Source organism: Caloenas nicobarica, chromosome 2 (genome assembly GCF_036013445.1).
Source record: "Caloenas nicobarica isolate bCalNic1 chromosome 2, bCalNic1.hap1, whole genome shotgun sequence".
In the NCBI taxonomy this organism is placed as follows: Eukaryota; Metazoa; Chordata; class Aves; order Columbiformes; family Columbidae; genus Caloenas; species Caloenas nicobarica.
Window position 1 is genome coordinate 137,191,437 of NC_088246.1, and position 16,074 is coordinate 137,207,510.

Consider the following 16,074-nt stretch of genomic DNA (forward strand, 5'->3'; position numbering starts at 1 on the left):
TCAAAGGAATGACTGAAACCATGGCTCCTGACCAAAAAACCCAACACAATTTGTTTACCGGGGCGGGGGGGGCGGTGTGTGTACGGCTAATGTGGATGTTCTGGGATTTCAGTATTAACTGCCTTGTTACGTTTTCTTTCCCCGTTTACACTCCAGCTGTAGTTGGAGAGGCGGGGAGGAAGACAGCAAGGGCTGGGGATCAGAGGGAACTGGTGAGACAACACTACCCATGGTTCATGGTTTATTTGTTCCTTTCTTCCTGGAAGCAACTCACATTCTCTAAACACTGAACAGTCTTCTCTTGGTACCTTGATAGACTTTCTTGCAGGTGCTGTTTTCTGCAGCTGAAAAGACACAGAAGATGTCTCTGCCACAAGGGCTACTATAGCAGTTTTGCGTGTGGCAAATGTTTCTGTAGTGTATGAATGCAGCAGCTCAACGTCTTTGAAACACTACATGTCATCCACCCTGAGACTTCTGACATATCAAACACTTCATTTTGATGATTTACCAGTAGAAAAATAATTACTTCACCGTAGTGGAGAAAACCATGTTTTAACTAGGTTTTGTGAATCTGAGGCTAGAATGAAAGCTCTAGATTGTATCTTGGCTGTGGATTTTTACTACTGACTTGGCATAGGTTTGGTTTGTTAGTCTGAGCAATTTATGCCCTTCTTCACCTTCCTCCTATAGGTCCATGAAGCCCTTTATTCCCATGTAAATCAACAGACAGGATCACGATGAAACAGATCTTCCAGCTGACAGTTTAATTGAAACATGATGGAGACAGTAAGTTTAGGCTGTACTTTTATTAACAGCTTCCATAAACCGAAGTAGTATTTGGGGTCTTCTTCCTATGCTGCTCAAACCTGAGGCACTGAATTCCTGTTATCATGTTTTTGTTATATAGAATTAAGCAACTCCAAAGCTTCTTTCTGTACCTGAAAGAAATAAATGTAACAAAACAGTGCCAGGTAGTTACAGGCACTTCCAGCAGAACTTACCATGCAAGCACCCAAATGTTTCACAGTTCTGTAAATTCAGAACCCTCCTAAGAGCAGTCAGTTTTTTTTCCTGTAGTTCAAGATGTTAAACACATGAAACATGAATAGAAATAAACCCACTTAAACCGGTGCCTTCAGTGTAAATCACTTACTAAATACAGTAGGTTTATTTGGGTTGAATACTAGATAAGCTCTTCATTTGCTGTAGTCCAGTAGCAGCATGTAGTCAGTTGTCCTACATCTGACCATAACCAGCCAAGCTAGGGTTTTCAAGACTCTGAACATGGCTAAGGAAGCATGAGGAGACTGTTTCTCAGACTGTTTGTTTAGGAATTTCTGGCTAAAGTCTAATAAAATCCAAATATGGCCTCTAACATTTATATTGAAAATAACAACAAAAAAACCCCAAGCAACAAACTTCTGGCCCTGAGAGAGCAAGCAGTGCAGATAACGTAAGCCAGATACTGCAGATATTCAGAGGTAAAAAATGTTCAGAAACCCTACTTACGCCTACCTCTGCCAAAGGCAGAGACAAGAATTCCAATTTGTTTCCACAGGCCAGTTTCCTTCTTATTGGACTATCAAGCCTAGTTCCCAATGAATGCTGCACTTTACACATTCACCGAGAGAATGGAGAGAATTCCACCTCTCTCGGTTCAGCAGCTCTGCACTCCTCTAGGACATAAGGAAACAGATGTTTGTACCAGGACGTCAGGCACTGCTGCAGCAGATAAGCAGTTTAACAACTTGTCTACTGCAACAACAACAAAAAAATCACTCCCAACGCCTTCACTTCTGCCTCCAGCTACTGCTGTGAGAAGAACTGACCATTTTCATACATACCTGCTACCAGCACTCCTTCCTTTAGGCTGTTTCATTCCTATACATTTTGCAAAGCAGTAGAGGTACAGAACACTTACTTGTAGTTCTACTGAAAGATGTTACTGAAGAAGCTCGCTTTTGGGAGAAACAGTCTGAGCATTACTAGAGCATCTACAGAGGAAACCCTGAGTAGTGTTTTTGCTGAGGTGTGAAATGCAAAATCTTATCAAAGTGTTTCTTACAATTAGGGCATTCAGAATGTCACAACACTTGGATCTTTTCTGTAACAGTTAAAGCATGACCTCACACTGCAGCTTAATGCTAAGTGAATCAGAGGTCAATCGAACCTAAGAAAACTCAATTGGAAATCAGACTTTTGTTAGTCCTGATGTTAACAGGATTGCTTATGACAGATAACTGCACCTGCTGTGGTTTATACTAAATACAGCATTAGGTCTGAACAAGTCTAATGGATTACCGTCCTGGACGTACACTCTGTATGTTTAAGTAGTAAGGAGATGCCTACCCAGTCAAACCAGCGTCCTTCTGAGCAGTTCAAAAGGGTCATTAAGTGCCTTGTGTCAGCTAGCAAAAGAGATTTGCTGTCAAAGGTACATTACTTCCATTTGTCTCAATTCAGATCGTCTGCATCTGTCCCTCGGGGCCTGGAAGGACTGCCATGTCTGCAAGACTGCAATCTAGCAAGTTTTTGATACATCCATTTTTTTTCTTCCTCCTGTTCATGTAGTTTTTAGCTCTTCCAATAGAATATTTGTACTTTTCCAGTTTTAGGTGTATGAAAAGTGAACCTGTGCGCACACCGACGTAAGTTAGCTCAGGTGCCTGCCTTAATTTGAACACCACACTTAAGGCTGGGTTGTTGTTAGGGCTACAAAAACATCACAAAGAAGAAAGAACAATTCTCTATTAAGAGTATTTCGAACTATCGTGTTCAGACATGGTTACAACACACTAGAATTTTTTGGTGTCTGGATGTGATCCTGGAGTACAAGTGCTGCACTACAATTTAGTGTGAGGTAACTTCATAAAACATTCCACTGCCATGATGTCACACTTGTTACAGTATATAATTGTACTGTTACAGTACTTAACTCCCTACCTGTTTGTCCTCTTCTGTATGTGCTGGATAATCTTTCGCTTTGCTTAACCACAGAAGTGCCATCTTTTTATTGTTTAACTTCAAGTATGTCTTCCCCAAATAGAGCAGATTTTTGCTGTAGAAATTTGGCTCTGCTGTATGGAGACAGGAGAAAAGCTTTGAATGATAATGTTACATACTATTAAAACCATGATGTAGTGTCACAGCTTAAAAACTTATTTCAGAAAAGATGAAGAGTATTTTCGCTTTGGATTAGAAGGAAGCCGATGCAAAACTTATACTTGCTAGATTTTGGTCTCATACACAGTTACATTAGCTAGCAGCTTGTTAATATATTAAATGAAACTAGATTCCTCACAAAGAGCAAAGCAGTGAGCTTAATGCGTAACAGCTTTGCTTTTCAAATTCTGTGCTTTTCTAGGCCCAGTAGGTGCAACAGGCAATGCAACCAGCTTAGTGAGTATTGGCAAAGAAGTAACGTGCACGTTTCCTAGCTTCACGCCATGCACACACAGACAGTAGCTTAGCTTTTGCTACACAGGAAGAAAACTTAAAACCGTTGGTACCCACATTTCACTTAATTTCTAAGGAGGGATTTAAGAGTTGCTTTTATAAAGTTTGCTTTGGCTATCAAACATTATTTAAGACTAGTGCTGCCCACTGTTCCTACTTATAGCACAAGCTTGCTCTGCTGCTAGATCTAATGTCAGGATTCAAAATGCTGGTAATCCAATTTTGTACTTCTTGTGCAATAATTAAAAAAATATGCAAAGATACGTAAATTCCTGGTTAAGAGTGTAGTTGGTACCTATAACAGAGGCTGACAGCAGCAGTACTGCCTGCTCATCTTTTAGCAGGTGAACCCACTACCTGCTGTACTCCAGGGTACACAACAGCTTCAGTAAAAAGCTCCAACTATGCCCATGATTCGTATATTACTCTATTAAAAATGGAGTGACACTACATGTACAAAGAAAGTAGATATACAAATATGAACTATAATGATACTTTCAGAACATCCTCTACGCTACAACCTCCTTTCAGGTAGTTGTAGAGAGCAATAAGGTCTCCCCTCAGCCTCCTTTTCTCCAGGCTAAACAGCCCCAGTTCCCTCAGCTGTTCCTCATCAGACTTGTGCTCCAGGCCCCTCACCTGCTTCATCACCCTTCTCTGCACTCTCTCCAGCACCTCAATGTCTTTCTTGTAGTGAGGGGCCCAAAACTGAACACAGGATTTGAAGTGCATCAAATTCCAGCAAGCAAAGTTCACAGCTGTGCAAAAGGATACAGAGCTTGCCCCACTAACACCAGTCAAGAAAAACAGTAGAAGAAAGTTATGTCAAATATAGGTAAATATATGGAGATATTCTGGAGGCAAATTTTAAGATTAAGTCCACCCTGGTTCCAGTTTGCAACTGCATTGACACCCAGGGGAAGATACACAATGAACCTTTCCTTTAAACTACAACTCTACAACTATATACAAATCTTTCACAGAACACTCTCTTCCTTTGTCTTCCTTTATCTTCTGGCTAGTCAGTTTTGCTTATAGCTTCCCTCCGGGACAAATAAAAGGTCCATATTTTCTTTTACATGTGGACAGTTTTACTGCCAGTTAAATGGGCACTCCGATCCAAATAGCTTCTGGAATAATAAAAAGCGTGCTTTCTCTGCTCTTCTATTTAGAATACAGAGGACTTTTGAACTTTAAGAAAATTTAGAAAAAGTGACATAAAATTCCCTTTTTTGCTTGCTTCTTCTCCCTGCATTCCAGTCAAATGCCTTGGGGAAGAGTACTTTGTACTAATAAAGGTACAAATTTCACTTTAACACATTCTGAAAGAAGACTCGCAATACACTCTAAGTGATGATAGTGATGAAACATTCCACTTTAACAGTCTATTGTGCTGACCAGCACAAAAGGCTGATATGTTTATCAGCAGATGATCTGCTATTAAGAGAATACTAAAAGCTAGAGGTTTATGTCAAGTCATCAGTCAAAAAAAACAAATAGAAATAGTACCTTCCTCTGCCATATGGAAGTAACGAAGAGCCTGCAAAATACAAAGTTGTCTTCTTTAAAATGAAGAATAAACTGAACACAGCAGCCAAACTAAAGCTTTATGTGCACGCTTAACCCAGCTGAAGGACTTCCTGTCCACAATCTTTCTTTTATTAATTTGGCATGCTACTCATGGGTCTTATTCAATGTACAATCAGATTTGACATCTTCTCAACAGAACTACTGCTTCTTCAACGATTCCCCTGCCACCTTCTCCATAAGTACAGTACGTCGTATTTGCCAAATTGGATCATGTTTTTCCAGTCTTTAAAGTGTCACAATCACTTTGAATTCTGTTTCTACCTTCCAGCATATTTACAGTTCCCTCCATCTAGTTCTCATGTATAAATTTAATGGATGAAACAAATCTTATTATTCAGGTCATTATGTTGACAAGTACTTCAGGGAGAACTGATTCCCACAGAGCACCAGCTGGTATCCTCCTACTTGAGAATAAACCTTTACAAAATCCACACACACTTCTCAAGTACTTTTCCATCCTGCACATCAGAAATTTCAGTCCATTCCTACCTCTTCCTGATGTTACTACTGGGAAGGAAGATATTGCCAAAGAACTTAAAAGTGTGGATGTATCTACAAAAGAGATTTTTACCGAAACTGCAGAAGTCTTATCAGTATGGCTCAACTACAGGTTCTGGGACACGTTTGCTTCTTCAGCCAGTTTAAGCCTTGCAGAACTCAATGCTGTGACTGACATGATTCTGCAGTATTTGAAATTGTGGCTGACACTTTGTATTCTTTCAAGGGTGATTGTCGGCAAAACTTACAAGCTTGACATTCCATTAGAAAGTTTTATTTCTTTTTCAATCGGAGCTTAAACCGCTTTCTGTGTCACAGCAAGCAGCCTTGTGCAATTACTTGCTAGTGACCCCTGCCCCCACCACCTTAAAGAACAAAACATAGTGGGCCAGTTATTCGTTGATCTAAACAAACAAAGATAACAGTTGCAACAAACTTTCCTATCACCAATTTAATCCTCAAGATTCTATATATGTACAAGTGTTTAAATAAGATGGATGCTGCGTTAGCCTAAAAGAAATACATCTGGACAGTATGCTTCAGGGTATATGACAACAGGGATTTTTTTATAGCTAAGATGAACAAACATACTTTCAACTGAAAAAAACCCACATCATGCGTAACCAGAGGATGAGGGGGTATTTGTTAGTGGTAAGGAATAAAACAAGCTGTTACTTTTTGCATTTAATATAAAGGGAAAAATTCTAATCATACTACCAAATAAGTACATGGTAAACACCACCAAATAAATGGTCGGCACTGGAACTAGTACAGACAGTTATCTGCAATAGATCATAATAGTAAATGCAAACTACATTACATATAGCTTGTTATTTTCTGTTGCACAAACTACATGAAATAATTTTCACTATTCTGTGTGTGCCATAGCTCAAAAAAAAAAAAAGATTTTTACGTTTTCAGATGTCCCTCCCTCCTCGTTATATTTTTTTATTAATGACAGTTAAGGACTCCCAAGTCCATGCTTATTCCATAAGCAGAGGTCAGCTTTGTCCAGAAAATTAGTAGAAGACTATCAACAGCTCTGTGGGGGGAACAATAATCTGTGAAACATTTTCATATTGTACCTCTTCGAATGTGGAGGTTGGTGGTGTGGCAAATAGCGTTGCAGCTATTTTTCTTTGGTACCATGGCATTTCAGCAAAGGAGTAACACCTGGAGCAAAAGGAAACACTTGTGTACACCCTTCACATTTTCCTCTAGTTTCCCAGTAACATTCTCATATCTTGGATGCCGTAACTGTTGTGTCCAAGAGTCACAACAACTCCAGCCACACTGCAAGTTCCATAAGCAAGTTCTTAACAACTGTACAGCAAAACAGCAAGATGTCTGAAGTTGCTGCATAGCTCTGCTAAAGAAATTTTGGTGTGTCTTTTAGTGGGAGCTGCTATTATATTGTACGAAAAAAACCACAGTTATTAATGAAGAGATAGCTTTTGAGCTTGAATGATTTTAACAACTCGTGTATTTGATAGTGTTCCAATATATTTGCAAAAATAGGGCACAACTGAGTAACGTCATTGCCTTACCTCAAAATTACCTTGTTTTTCTCAATTATTAATATAAAGCAGATCTGCAGTACATTCCTGAAAGACTCTTTTATCTATAAGAATGAAAATAAACCCAAGAATCAAACTACTGTGTTCTAGGCTCAGCCATTCTACACTGTTTTTTATCTACTGAATAACAAAGGTAATCAGTCACCAATCTTAGAGATGCTGAAAGGATTCAACATTTGTTAAATATTTCAAATACGGAGAATATTCCAGGTGTAAACCTTAAACACTATTCATTTTACTACCCTCCCACAATAAGTAGAAAAATACTCTTCACTGTGGAAAACAGAGCACTTGGGAAGAGGTGAAAAATTAATACATAAAATATGGAAGCATTCAGAAGAGACGGGTGGCAGGGCATCGAATACACAGACTGAGTTGAAATTTAGCCATCAGATGTGCTGTATCAGAAATGCTAATAAAAGAGGTTCAACCCAGGATAGACTAGAAAGGAGAAAAATACTCAAGAATTGGCTGATACCAAATTCCAGTTTCAGATGAAGACACTCTGGAATTCAATAATGTGTATATTTAAATATACAATATGGGGATAGTATAACACCAAAGGCAGTAATAACGTCACATTTCTGATCATCTTTTCTTATTTTCCTTAGGAACAATGTCTAAAGCACTTTCCCGAACAGGCTTCCTATCTCAAAAGTGACTTTGAGGCTCATTTAGCTGGTGGCACATAACACTTCTGTTGAAAAATTTGGACTATTGCAATGGCTAGGTCATGTGGGAATCACAAGTGGACGCTGAAAAACTGAAGTAATTTTGTAAACTAGTAAAAAAAAAAAAAAAAAATTTGGAGCATCACATTGCAGTTTACTCTGATACTCAAAAGAATCCGGGGGGGCGGGGTGGGAAGAGAAAGTGGCTGTGGTTTTTAGTATTTTTTTTTTAAGCTACAAATACATTGGCTTTATTTATTTTCAGTCTCTCAGACAGTAGAGATTTTTCTGTAAAACAATGTAGTAGATTTGGTCTCTTTCAGACAAATAACCAGAAATGCTGCCTGAAGTCTCTCACTAACACATGAAAGATCCTGCTTTCAACCACCCCACTTCCACAGAATGCCCTGGTTAATATGGACAGTTGTACTTCTAGTCCCTTCACCTGCTACGTAACAGTAACTCTTAGTACCAATTTCACTGAACTGTAAATTCAATTTCAGAGATTTTTGTTACGGCATAAGTATTTATAAGCTCCCTTTACTTAAATGTAACTTTTAAAATACAGTATCATGACAGATAATAACGGAAGTATTTTAGGAACACATCTCTTTCGATAGCTTTGCACAATACGTAGATTGTACTGAGTAGCAGCAATCTCTGAAATTCAATGTAAATTCAGTGTTTTGTCTCCCTTCACGTCAGTAGAACAAAATGAGTATTATTCACATCTCTGATGTCTATGTAAACATACTCATGTCTGTAAAATGAGCTTTTAATAGTTCCATACAGTAAAACAAATAAATTGAATGAAAAGCTATTTTTCATCTTTCTGAACTGCATAAGAATTACCAGCCAGACTTTTTCAAGGCATGACATCCTACACCTGTTCAATACGTTTTTACGTTTGCATCAACTCATTACAAGCCACTGAATTATTCCAAGCATTTTTGCAATTCATATAAGATGTTTTATATTCTGGCATTTTTCTTTACCACACGCTAACTTTTGTTTGAAATACACCTTACCAAATGCCGATAAGATGAATTGTTGTTGCATCTTTTGGATTCAGTTCAACGGCTCTCTAGTGAGGGAGAAAAAACACAAGATGTAAAAAGTTGTTCTGCCACATTTGGATTAAAATACATTAAAAAAAGCAGACCTGTAACACTATTGTTCATTAAACCAGACCAATGGTGTGTGGAACTTCAAGATGATACAGTATTTATTCAGTGCACAACTGAATCGGCTCACTTCCAAAAAACTAGAGACACTGACAGATTTTTAAGTACTTCTGTTTAGTAGGTCATTAAGAGTTTTATGTGAGACTTGGCATGTTCACTTTTTTATATAATTTCTGGTGATATAAATACAGTAGTCCTTTATCTTCTCCAGTATTTGTTCTTCACTGCTACACAATCCACAGTTAAAAAGGTGGCCACACATCCATTTCTCAATAGCACAGTTACATTGCATCTAGTCCTAAGAGGTGTCAAAAGCACTTGGCTATTTCACAGCTCTCTTTTACAGAGGCTTAGTTTACTGCAGGGGATCCTTTGTACTCCTTGTTTTTGGGGCATTCCAGACTGTTACAATAACCCAAAAAACAAAGTGTCACCAAGAAATTTGAACAGAAATACTCTTGGAAATTTTCGCCAAAAAACAGGTCACAACTCTCACGCACTCTACCTATTGGACCCATTAATGCTTTCATATGCACTACCTGGAAGTGCTCTTTGATAATATAGGCATTTCCAATTTTAGTCTTGATTCCTTCAAAATCTCCAACATCACTGAGGCAAATTCCATACCACTGTAATTCAAAGAACAAAAAGAAAACATTTAATAAAGCACTATAGCTATTTACAGTAATTAAAAAAAACAAAAAAACAAAAACCAGAGCAACTGCCACCATCATTAATGACAACAAGCAAGAAGCATTTGTTATGAACAGCTCAGGCAGCACCAGAGAAACATGCTGGTCTGCAAGCATAAGGGAATCAATCCCCTCTTCTTACCCAAGACACCAACACAACTGACTGCACTTTGTTACCTCTCTGCCTGTGAGAAGCAGCACCAAAAAAAAAGGGCAGTACAAAGCCAGAGCCTGACATATTTGCAATGAAACTCTAGAGAGCTACTAGTGTGCACAGAACAGCATGCGAAATGTAGGGCACGTACGACATTTTTTTGGCTACATTAGAGAAGAATGAGCTGATTACATCAGCTGTAATCAATCTAATTAGTCACCTCTTTCCATGGTCCCGCACACATTTAACCAGTTTCTGTTTCCCATATACAGGAAATTTAGCTGCAAATGTCTGAACTCTGATCTTCCACAAAAGTTAGGGAGAATTAGAAGTCTCACTCATTCACAACTGCAAAGTGAAATTATGCTGAATTTTGCCGAAACAGCATAAAGACATTTGTTCTGGTTTCTACTGGCAGAAATCGGAGAACGCATTTCAGTTATTTTGCTTGGCTCACCTTGTGCGCTGCAAAATTTGATTCATTTTTTTCAAGTGCCTTTTTTGTATACTCAAGGGCTTCATATGCCAGTTGTTTTTTCTGCTGTGCAGAAGTGCTGCTAAGCTGAGCGAGATCTCGTGATGCCCTCGCCAGCCGCCATAACAACTCTGCGTCATCACTAGTTACAAACAGAAACACAAACATTTTAAAGCAATAATGGAAACAAAGCAAGCAAAGTTCTTAAACCAGTCCATCAATACCTATCTCAGGTGGGTGATAAGACAACAAAATATGTGTCATTCTATACAACCCAAAGGTAACAAAAAAATAAAATCCCTCCCATTATAGACTGTCTGACAATACCTTAGTTCTGCCATTCTGGTCTGTGAAGCAAACACATCTGAAGGAAAGGACTTGGTTTTCTCAACAAAGATGCATATTCAGAAAACTGAACGGTACTACACCAGAAAGATGGTAAGAACTACTTTGTTCTTAGCTAGATGGTACTTTTTCCAGCATTCCACTGATTGGATATTAATGTTTACTAGGAATGTTCAAAATATTATGAATCTTTTTCCCTATAATTGTACCTAAATAATGAAATTTTTCCTAGAGCAACAGTGAAAAAACATTGAATAGCCCTACCATCACCACATAAAGCTGTAAATTTATATCATTATTTATATCACTATATGAAATGGTGTGTGGTATGTTACAGCCAAAGATAAGGGATTTTAAGTTTTATTATTTTGTTAACATACTGTTTTGAAACACTACTTGCACTTTACTAGACTTTTACCTAACTACTATTTTAATGTTGGCTTGCTATTTTACCAGAGACTTTAATATTAAATTAAAGTTTAAAAAGTCTTTCAGAGGTTCTGGCTGAACCTCCCCCTCCTCCCTCCAGTGGAATACTGAACTCAAAACTACCAGAAACCAAAAATATTAAAAGGCATACACAAGTAATTGCTAAACTTGATATATCACTAAAAGCCAGTTTTCTTATCTGGAGTAAAACTGAGTCACTGCTCATAGCACAGCAGTCCTGCTCTAATTAACACCGCAACACAGAACTAGCAGACTCATTTTTCAGCCAAGTCACAAAAATATTAAGTACTGCTACCGGAATCATTACTTGTCACAGAATAATAAGTATTGTTATAGACCGAGTAGCAAGTTAGCACCTTGCTTATGACATGGCATCTCTTACAGGCTAAGACCTTCATTTTAACTTCCCAGGCATTATATTTGTGCCCCTGGCAAGAACGAGGGGGTGAGTGGTGGGGCAGGAAACAAACCAAAAAAACCTAAAACAACCTGAAAACTACTGAAAAGAACTGTTTATTTTTCCTCTAGAAATGTTCTAGGAGTGAGATGCCTTGTCTCCTCCAAAGTAATAGCCTCTTCAGTTTGCAATGCATTTTCTGCTTTTTCCTTAAGCAGCTTGTCCCAGTTTGCTTATCAATAACGTTTTGTGCAGTTAAGAGAGAACTACATGAGTAAAGAGCTTTTTTTGTTCAGGCTCAAATCCTAACATCGAGCACATGAAAACAGAAAGAACAGCTGGTCAGCAATGAAAAAGAAATGAAACAGTGACTCTCAAAAATTTTTCAGATACTTTGATCTTTTAGTAATATGTAAACACATTATGAGGTTTTGCATTGTATTTTAAAGGATTCTTAAAATAACAAAACAAGCAAAAATGCCTCCTTTGCAGGACTGAAAAACATGAGTGTTAACCCCCACCTTCTACAGCTACCAGTCCTTTCTTCATTCATTTTTCTATCAGGAAGAAAAAGAATCAAGTCGATGAAAGCAAGGTTTTGCAGCATACCACCAAGAGAACATTAGTTGAAAAATAGATACAGTAGAGCACAGAAGTCACAGCAATGTCTCAATGCAATCAAGTACCTATTTTTATGCTGAACCAGCAACTGATACAGCTTTTCAGTTTCTCCACTTCCATACAGGTAGTCTGCTTGCTCTATAACTTCTTCCACTTCAGAAGGAATTAAAATTGTGGAAACAGAAGAACAAATTATATGTAATTACAACATTATAGCATAAACGAAACATTTTAGAGCAAGACAACCTAGCTGAAACAAATTATGTAGTTCCATCATTCCAAACAACGTATATGCACAGCAGGATTGGACAAGCTACATTTACAACAAATGACTAGGAAGAGTGGTGAATACACACCTCTCCTGTGGAACTACAAAAGAGCTTTTAGCAACAGAGCTTTGGATGCTTAATGGATTTAACATTCAAAAGTGCCTTTCTCAATGCATCAAACTACTAGAAGCAATTTGATTTCTTCTTAGTGAAAATGACAGAAAATTAAAAAAAAAAAGAAAAATATGACTAGGAAAGCAAGTGCAGTAGATATCTGAGGGTAACAAAGCCCCTTCGTTACTATATGTACAGATTTTAAATATAATAATAATAAAATTCCTCATTCTCAATATGGTTCCATAGTTTTGCCAGAATATGACTGCAGATGGAGTGGGTCCCATAATCTTCCTCAATAAGCCAAAACGAAACACTGCTCAAAGGTTTTCTGCTTGAAGTCCTTAAGATTTTTACAAACACAACTCCAAAAATACAGTTTGTCTACTGAAATCTTTAGGTGTTCAAGATACTAAAAGCAAGAATACTTTGAAAAATCACAATTGGCTTTCCAGGGTACCAATTTATGAACTAAGTAAACACTGTTCTTATGATACTTAAATTCTCTTTCTAGAGAATACTTAAAACATTGTCAACAGAAATAGGGGAGTATAATACTTCCACAACTGGTGGAATATGATAATATATAAATAAATATAATATGTATAGAGTACACAAAACAGCATTCCAAAAACAGAAATATCAAACAATAAAGGTTTCAAACATGAGAACAGATCAAATTAGAAACAAAAATACCCAAAAGGAAACAGGTACATAATTCTATTGAAGTATAGAACCGCACAGGAGAAGAACAAACTTTGAGTTTACTCTTCTGCAAATATCAAAACACAAAAAAATGAAAATTGAAAAAACGTGAAAAATAAAAAAAAGTCAAAAGCCTTGTCTAATTTCTTACAGAACTTTTAGCTATGTTCATTGTCTCTTTGGTATTACTCCTGGGTCCGTGAACAAAGTTCTAAGTCAAAACATAAGCTCTACTCTCCCTCTTTGGAAAAATTGTGCTTATAAGCTTTCTTTTTTCAAGTTATCTCCTGAATATGGTAGTCATGTTTCACAGCAGCACAGTTTTACTTGCAGAAGAGAAAAACACAAAAGCCTCCTCTTCAGCTTAAAAAGATTTTAGAATATAAATCACTGAAGATTAGGAGAGCATTCTGGATAGTTTTTAACCCTGCCATCTCTAAATGCCTTCCATCAACCATTTCAAAGATAAGATAACGGTCTACGTGGACTTTGGATTTTAGTGTCCAACATTAGCTTCGTGGTACATTTTCAGTATTTCTTCAGTGAACTGTTAGGTTTGCTTGTTGAGACTCCCTGAACACTACTAATATATCTAATGACTAACTGCTTAGAATACACACTTCTGAACACAATTCCCACCAGGTGCTTTACATAAGTTATTAGACTTTTATGTCTTTAAGAGTATTTTTCAGGTATTTCATTTTTACTCTTATTTTCACCATTTCTACTACTTGCCTTGCGTAGAAAGCACACTAACATTGCTTTTCTTGGCATTGGAAATGCCAGATTCAAGTGAGAGCACTAAAAAGACCAGAGCCAACTAAGTAGCGTTATTTATGTTCCTTATGAGAAATTTTCTTATTTGTGTACCGAATAGCTATCTTAAATTTATTCACTGAAGCTCCTTCTACTACAGCAAATGAAACAGTTCCTTATCCATTCAAAAGTCTATTGTCTGAAGTTTTATTTCTATAAGCATAAACGTCTAAGATGTTGTTTGAGACACAGAGAAACAAGTTATCTGAAGTGACTACTACTTAATTTACACAGTAAGCACACATTTGAGTTAGACTCATTCTCCGTTCAGTTAGGCTTACTCTCAAAAACTCTTAATTTACCATGTGACAGACAAGTTCTAAGTCTTTCAGCTCCTCTCACAATTGGGACACTTGCGGGGCATGTCTTCTAGTAGTGACACTACCTTTATTCTGATCTTGAAAATCATAGTTTATCACTTGTTCTGTTCTTTTCTGGTAGGTAAAGCAAGGCTTTTCTTCCCCTTTTTCAGTGTGAGAGATAAAAGACATTTCTCAATTTTGTCTGAAATGCAATCTCAGAGCTGTTTGACCAGATTAAAAGGGAACAGCACTGTGCTCATATTGAAAATCTGAACTATGATTTCTAGAAATTGATTAAGGTTTGGTCTGAATCCCTAACCAAGCCACGTCCTTCTCAATAAGAGTTATTTAAAGCTTGGGCAACAAGTTGGATATCACAGACCTTGTTATATCCTACACAGGATGAGCTACTAGATCTGCTTTCAGTGACACCTGAAAGACAGTACTTGTTAGACTGCTACAAGGCTACCCTGAAGCAATTTGAAAGCATCCCACCCTGGAAACACACTGCATGCAGTCACAATGGAAAAAATGAAAAGCATTACACTACTTTCCTAAATCATTCTGGCACTAAAAATTTTCCCATTACAATAACCTATGTACTTCAGAATTTGAAAACATTACCTTTGAAGCTTGCATGAACCTCAGCAAAGCCAGAAATCAGCTTGTGAGCTTCATAAACTAAAAAGGACCCTGCTGAGAGCATAACCCCCCTTTGAAGGCTTTTTCTAAGCACCTGCATGGGATCAGAAGCCATGTATTAATAAACGTCATCACACTGAATTTAAAAAGTTTCTCTTGTCACTAACAACAGTTTTATTTCAGATTTTGAACAAAGGCTTTTAAAAGTTAAAAAAAGCCCATAAGAAATAAACACTATACCATCAGAGGGTATTTTAAGTTTTTTCAACAGAGGCTCGTAATTGTGCTTTAAAATACAAACACAGCACTAGCCTGAAAATAAGCCATAATTATGGCGCAAACGCGAGGTAAGAAGGAAACAAAACGCAAACTCGCCCTTTCCAAACGAGCACAGGGATGCCAGCTTTTGCCAAAATAAACCAGCCCTTCGCTAAGTCCGGCAGCGCCGGGGTCTCCACAGCTGCTCCCTCCGCCGCCTCCCTCAGCGCCCGCCCGGCGGCCCCGGGCAGGTGAGCGGCGGCTACGCGGCCGTGAGAAGCCCCTGGCAGCGGCCGCACCCCCCGGCCCCCTCAGAGCGGCGGCCCCGCTACCTCACTCCCGCCGGCCCCGCGGCGGGCTCCAGGCCGCCCCCGGCCCCACGGGCCGCACGTCGCCCCTCCCGCCTCCCGCCGGAGCAGCCTCCCCAGGCAGGTGGGGCCGCGGCGGAAAGGCCGCGCCAGCACCAGCGCCGCCATGACAGCTGCCACCTCTACCGAGCGCCGACACCGCCCTCCCCAGCGGAGGAACCGGTCCGTCCCCCAGCTCTACCCGGGCGGGGGGTGGAAACCAGAGCAACGACCGCCCGTTCCGCCTGCCGGCCCGCTGCCGCCCCCTGCGCCGGCCATGGCGTGACCCCGGCACCCCGGCCACGCCTCGGCCCCAGGGCGGGCGGCAGGGTGTGAGGGAGACGGGGAGCCTGCGCATGCGCCCCTCGCTCGCGGCGGTCCCGGGCGGGGCGCGCACGGTCAGTGTGGGCGTGGCCGCCGCGGGGCCAGGGTCGCAGCTGCGCTCTGCGCCGGCGCGGCAGGTGAGGTGAGGGGTCCGGCTGCAGCCGTGCGGGACGGGACGGGACGG

The 16,074-nt window shown here is 39.3% G+C and overlaps 1 protein-coding gene across 2 annotated transcripts; it reads right to left on the reverse strand.

The window, feature by feature from the left end:
• Positions 1-752: 752 nt before the first annotated feature.
• Positions 753-15,751, reverse strand: RMDN1 (regulator of microtubule dynamics 1). Of its 2 annotated transcripts, XM_065627172.1 has the most exons (10): positions 15,552-15,748; positions 14,944-15,055; positions 12,179-12,266; positions 10,283-10,442; positions 9,519-9,608; positions 8,824-8,879; positions 6,633-6,720; positions 4,969-4,999; positions 2,947-3,080; positions 753-941 (listed from the first exon to the last, which is right to left on the reverse strand). In XM_065627172.1, exons 1-10 carry the CDS (start codon positions 15,693-15,695, stop codon positions 903-905), a joined length of 942 nt encoding a protein of 313 aa, XP_065483244.1. In that variant the 5' UTR covers positions 15,696-15,748; the 3' UTR covers positions 753-902. The 2 variants fall into 2 exon arrangements, with proteins under 2 accessions (XP_065483244.1, XP_065483245.1); XM_065627173.1 differs by lacking the exons at positions 753-941; positions 4,969-4,999 and having other exon boundaries at positions 15,552-15,751.
• Between the last annotated feature and the right edge of the window lie 323 nt (positions 15,752-16,074).

What these genes read in the sequence shown, in the direction of transcription:
- RMDN1 (XM_065627172.1), bottom strand. Translation starts at nt 15,695, where the DNA reads ATGGCGGCGCTGGTGCTGGCGCGGCCTTTCCGCCGCGGCCCCACCTGC. An exon ending in GGTTCATGCAAGCTTCAAAG is followed by an intron (nt 12,267 to 14,943) that starts GTAATGTTTTCA and finishes TTCCTTCTGAAG; the next exon opens with TGGAAGAAGTTATAGAGCAA. An exon ending in ATACAGAAGAGGACAAACAG is followed by an intron (nt 942 to 2,946) that starts GTAGGGAGTTAA and finishes TATTTCTTTCAG; the next exon opens with GTACAGAAAGAAGCTTTGGA.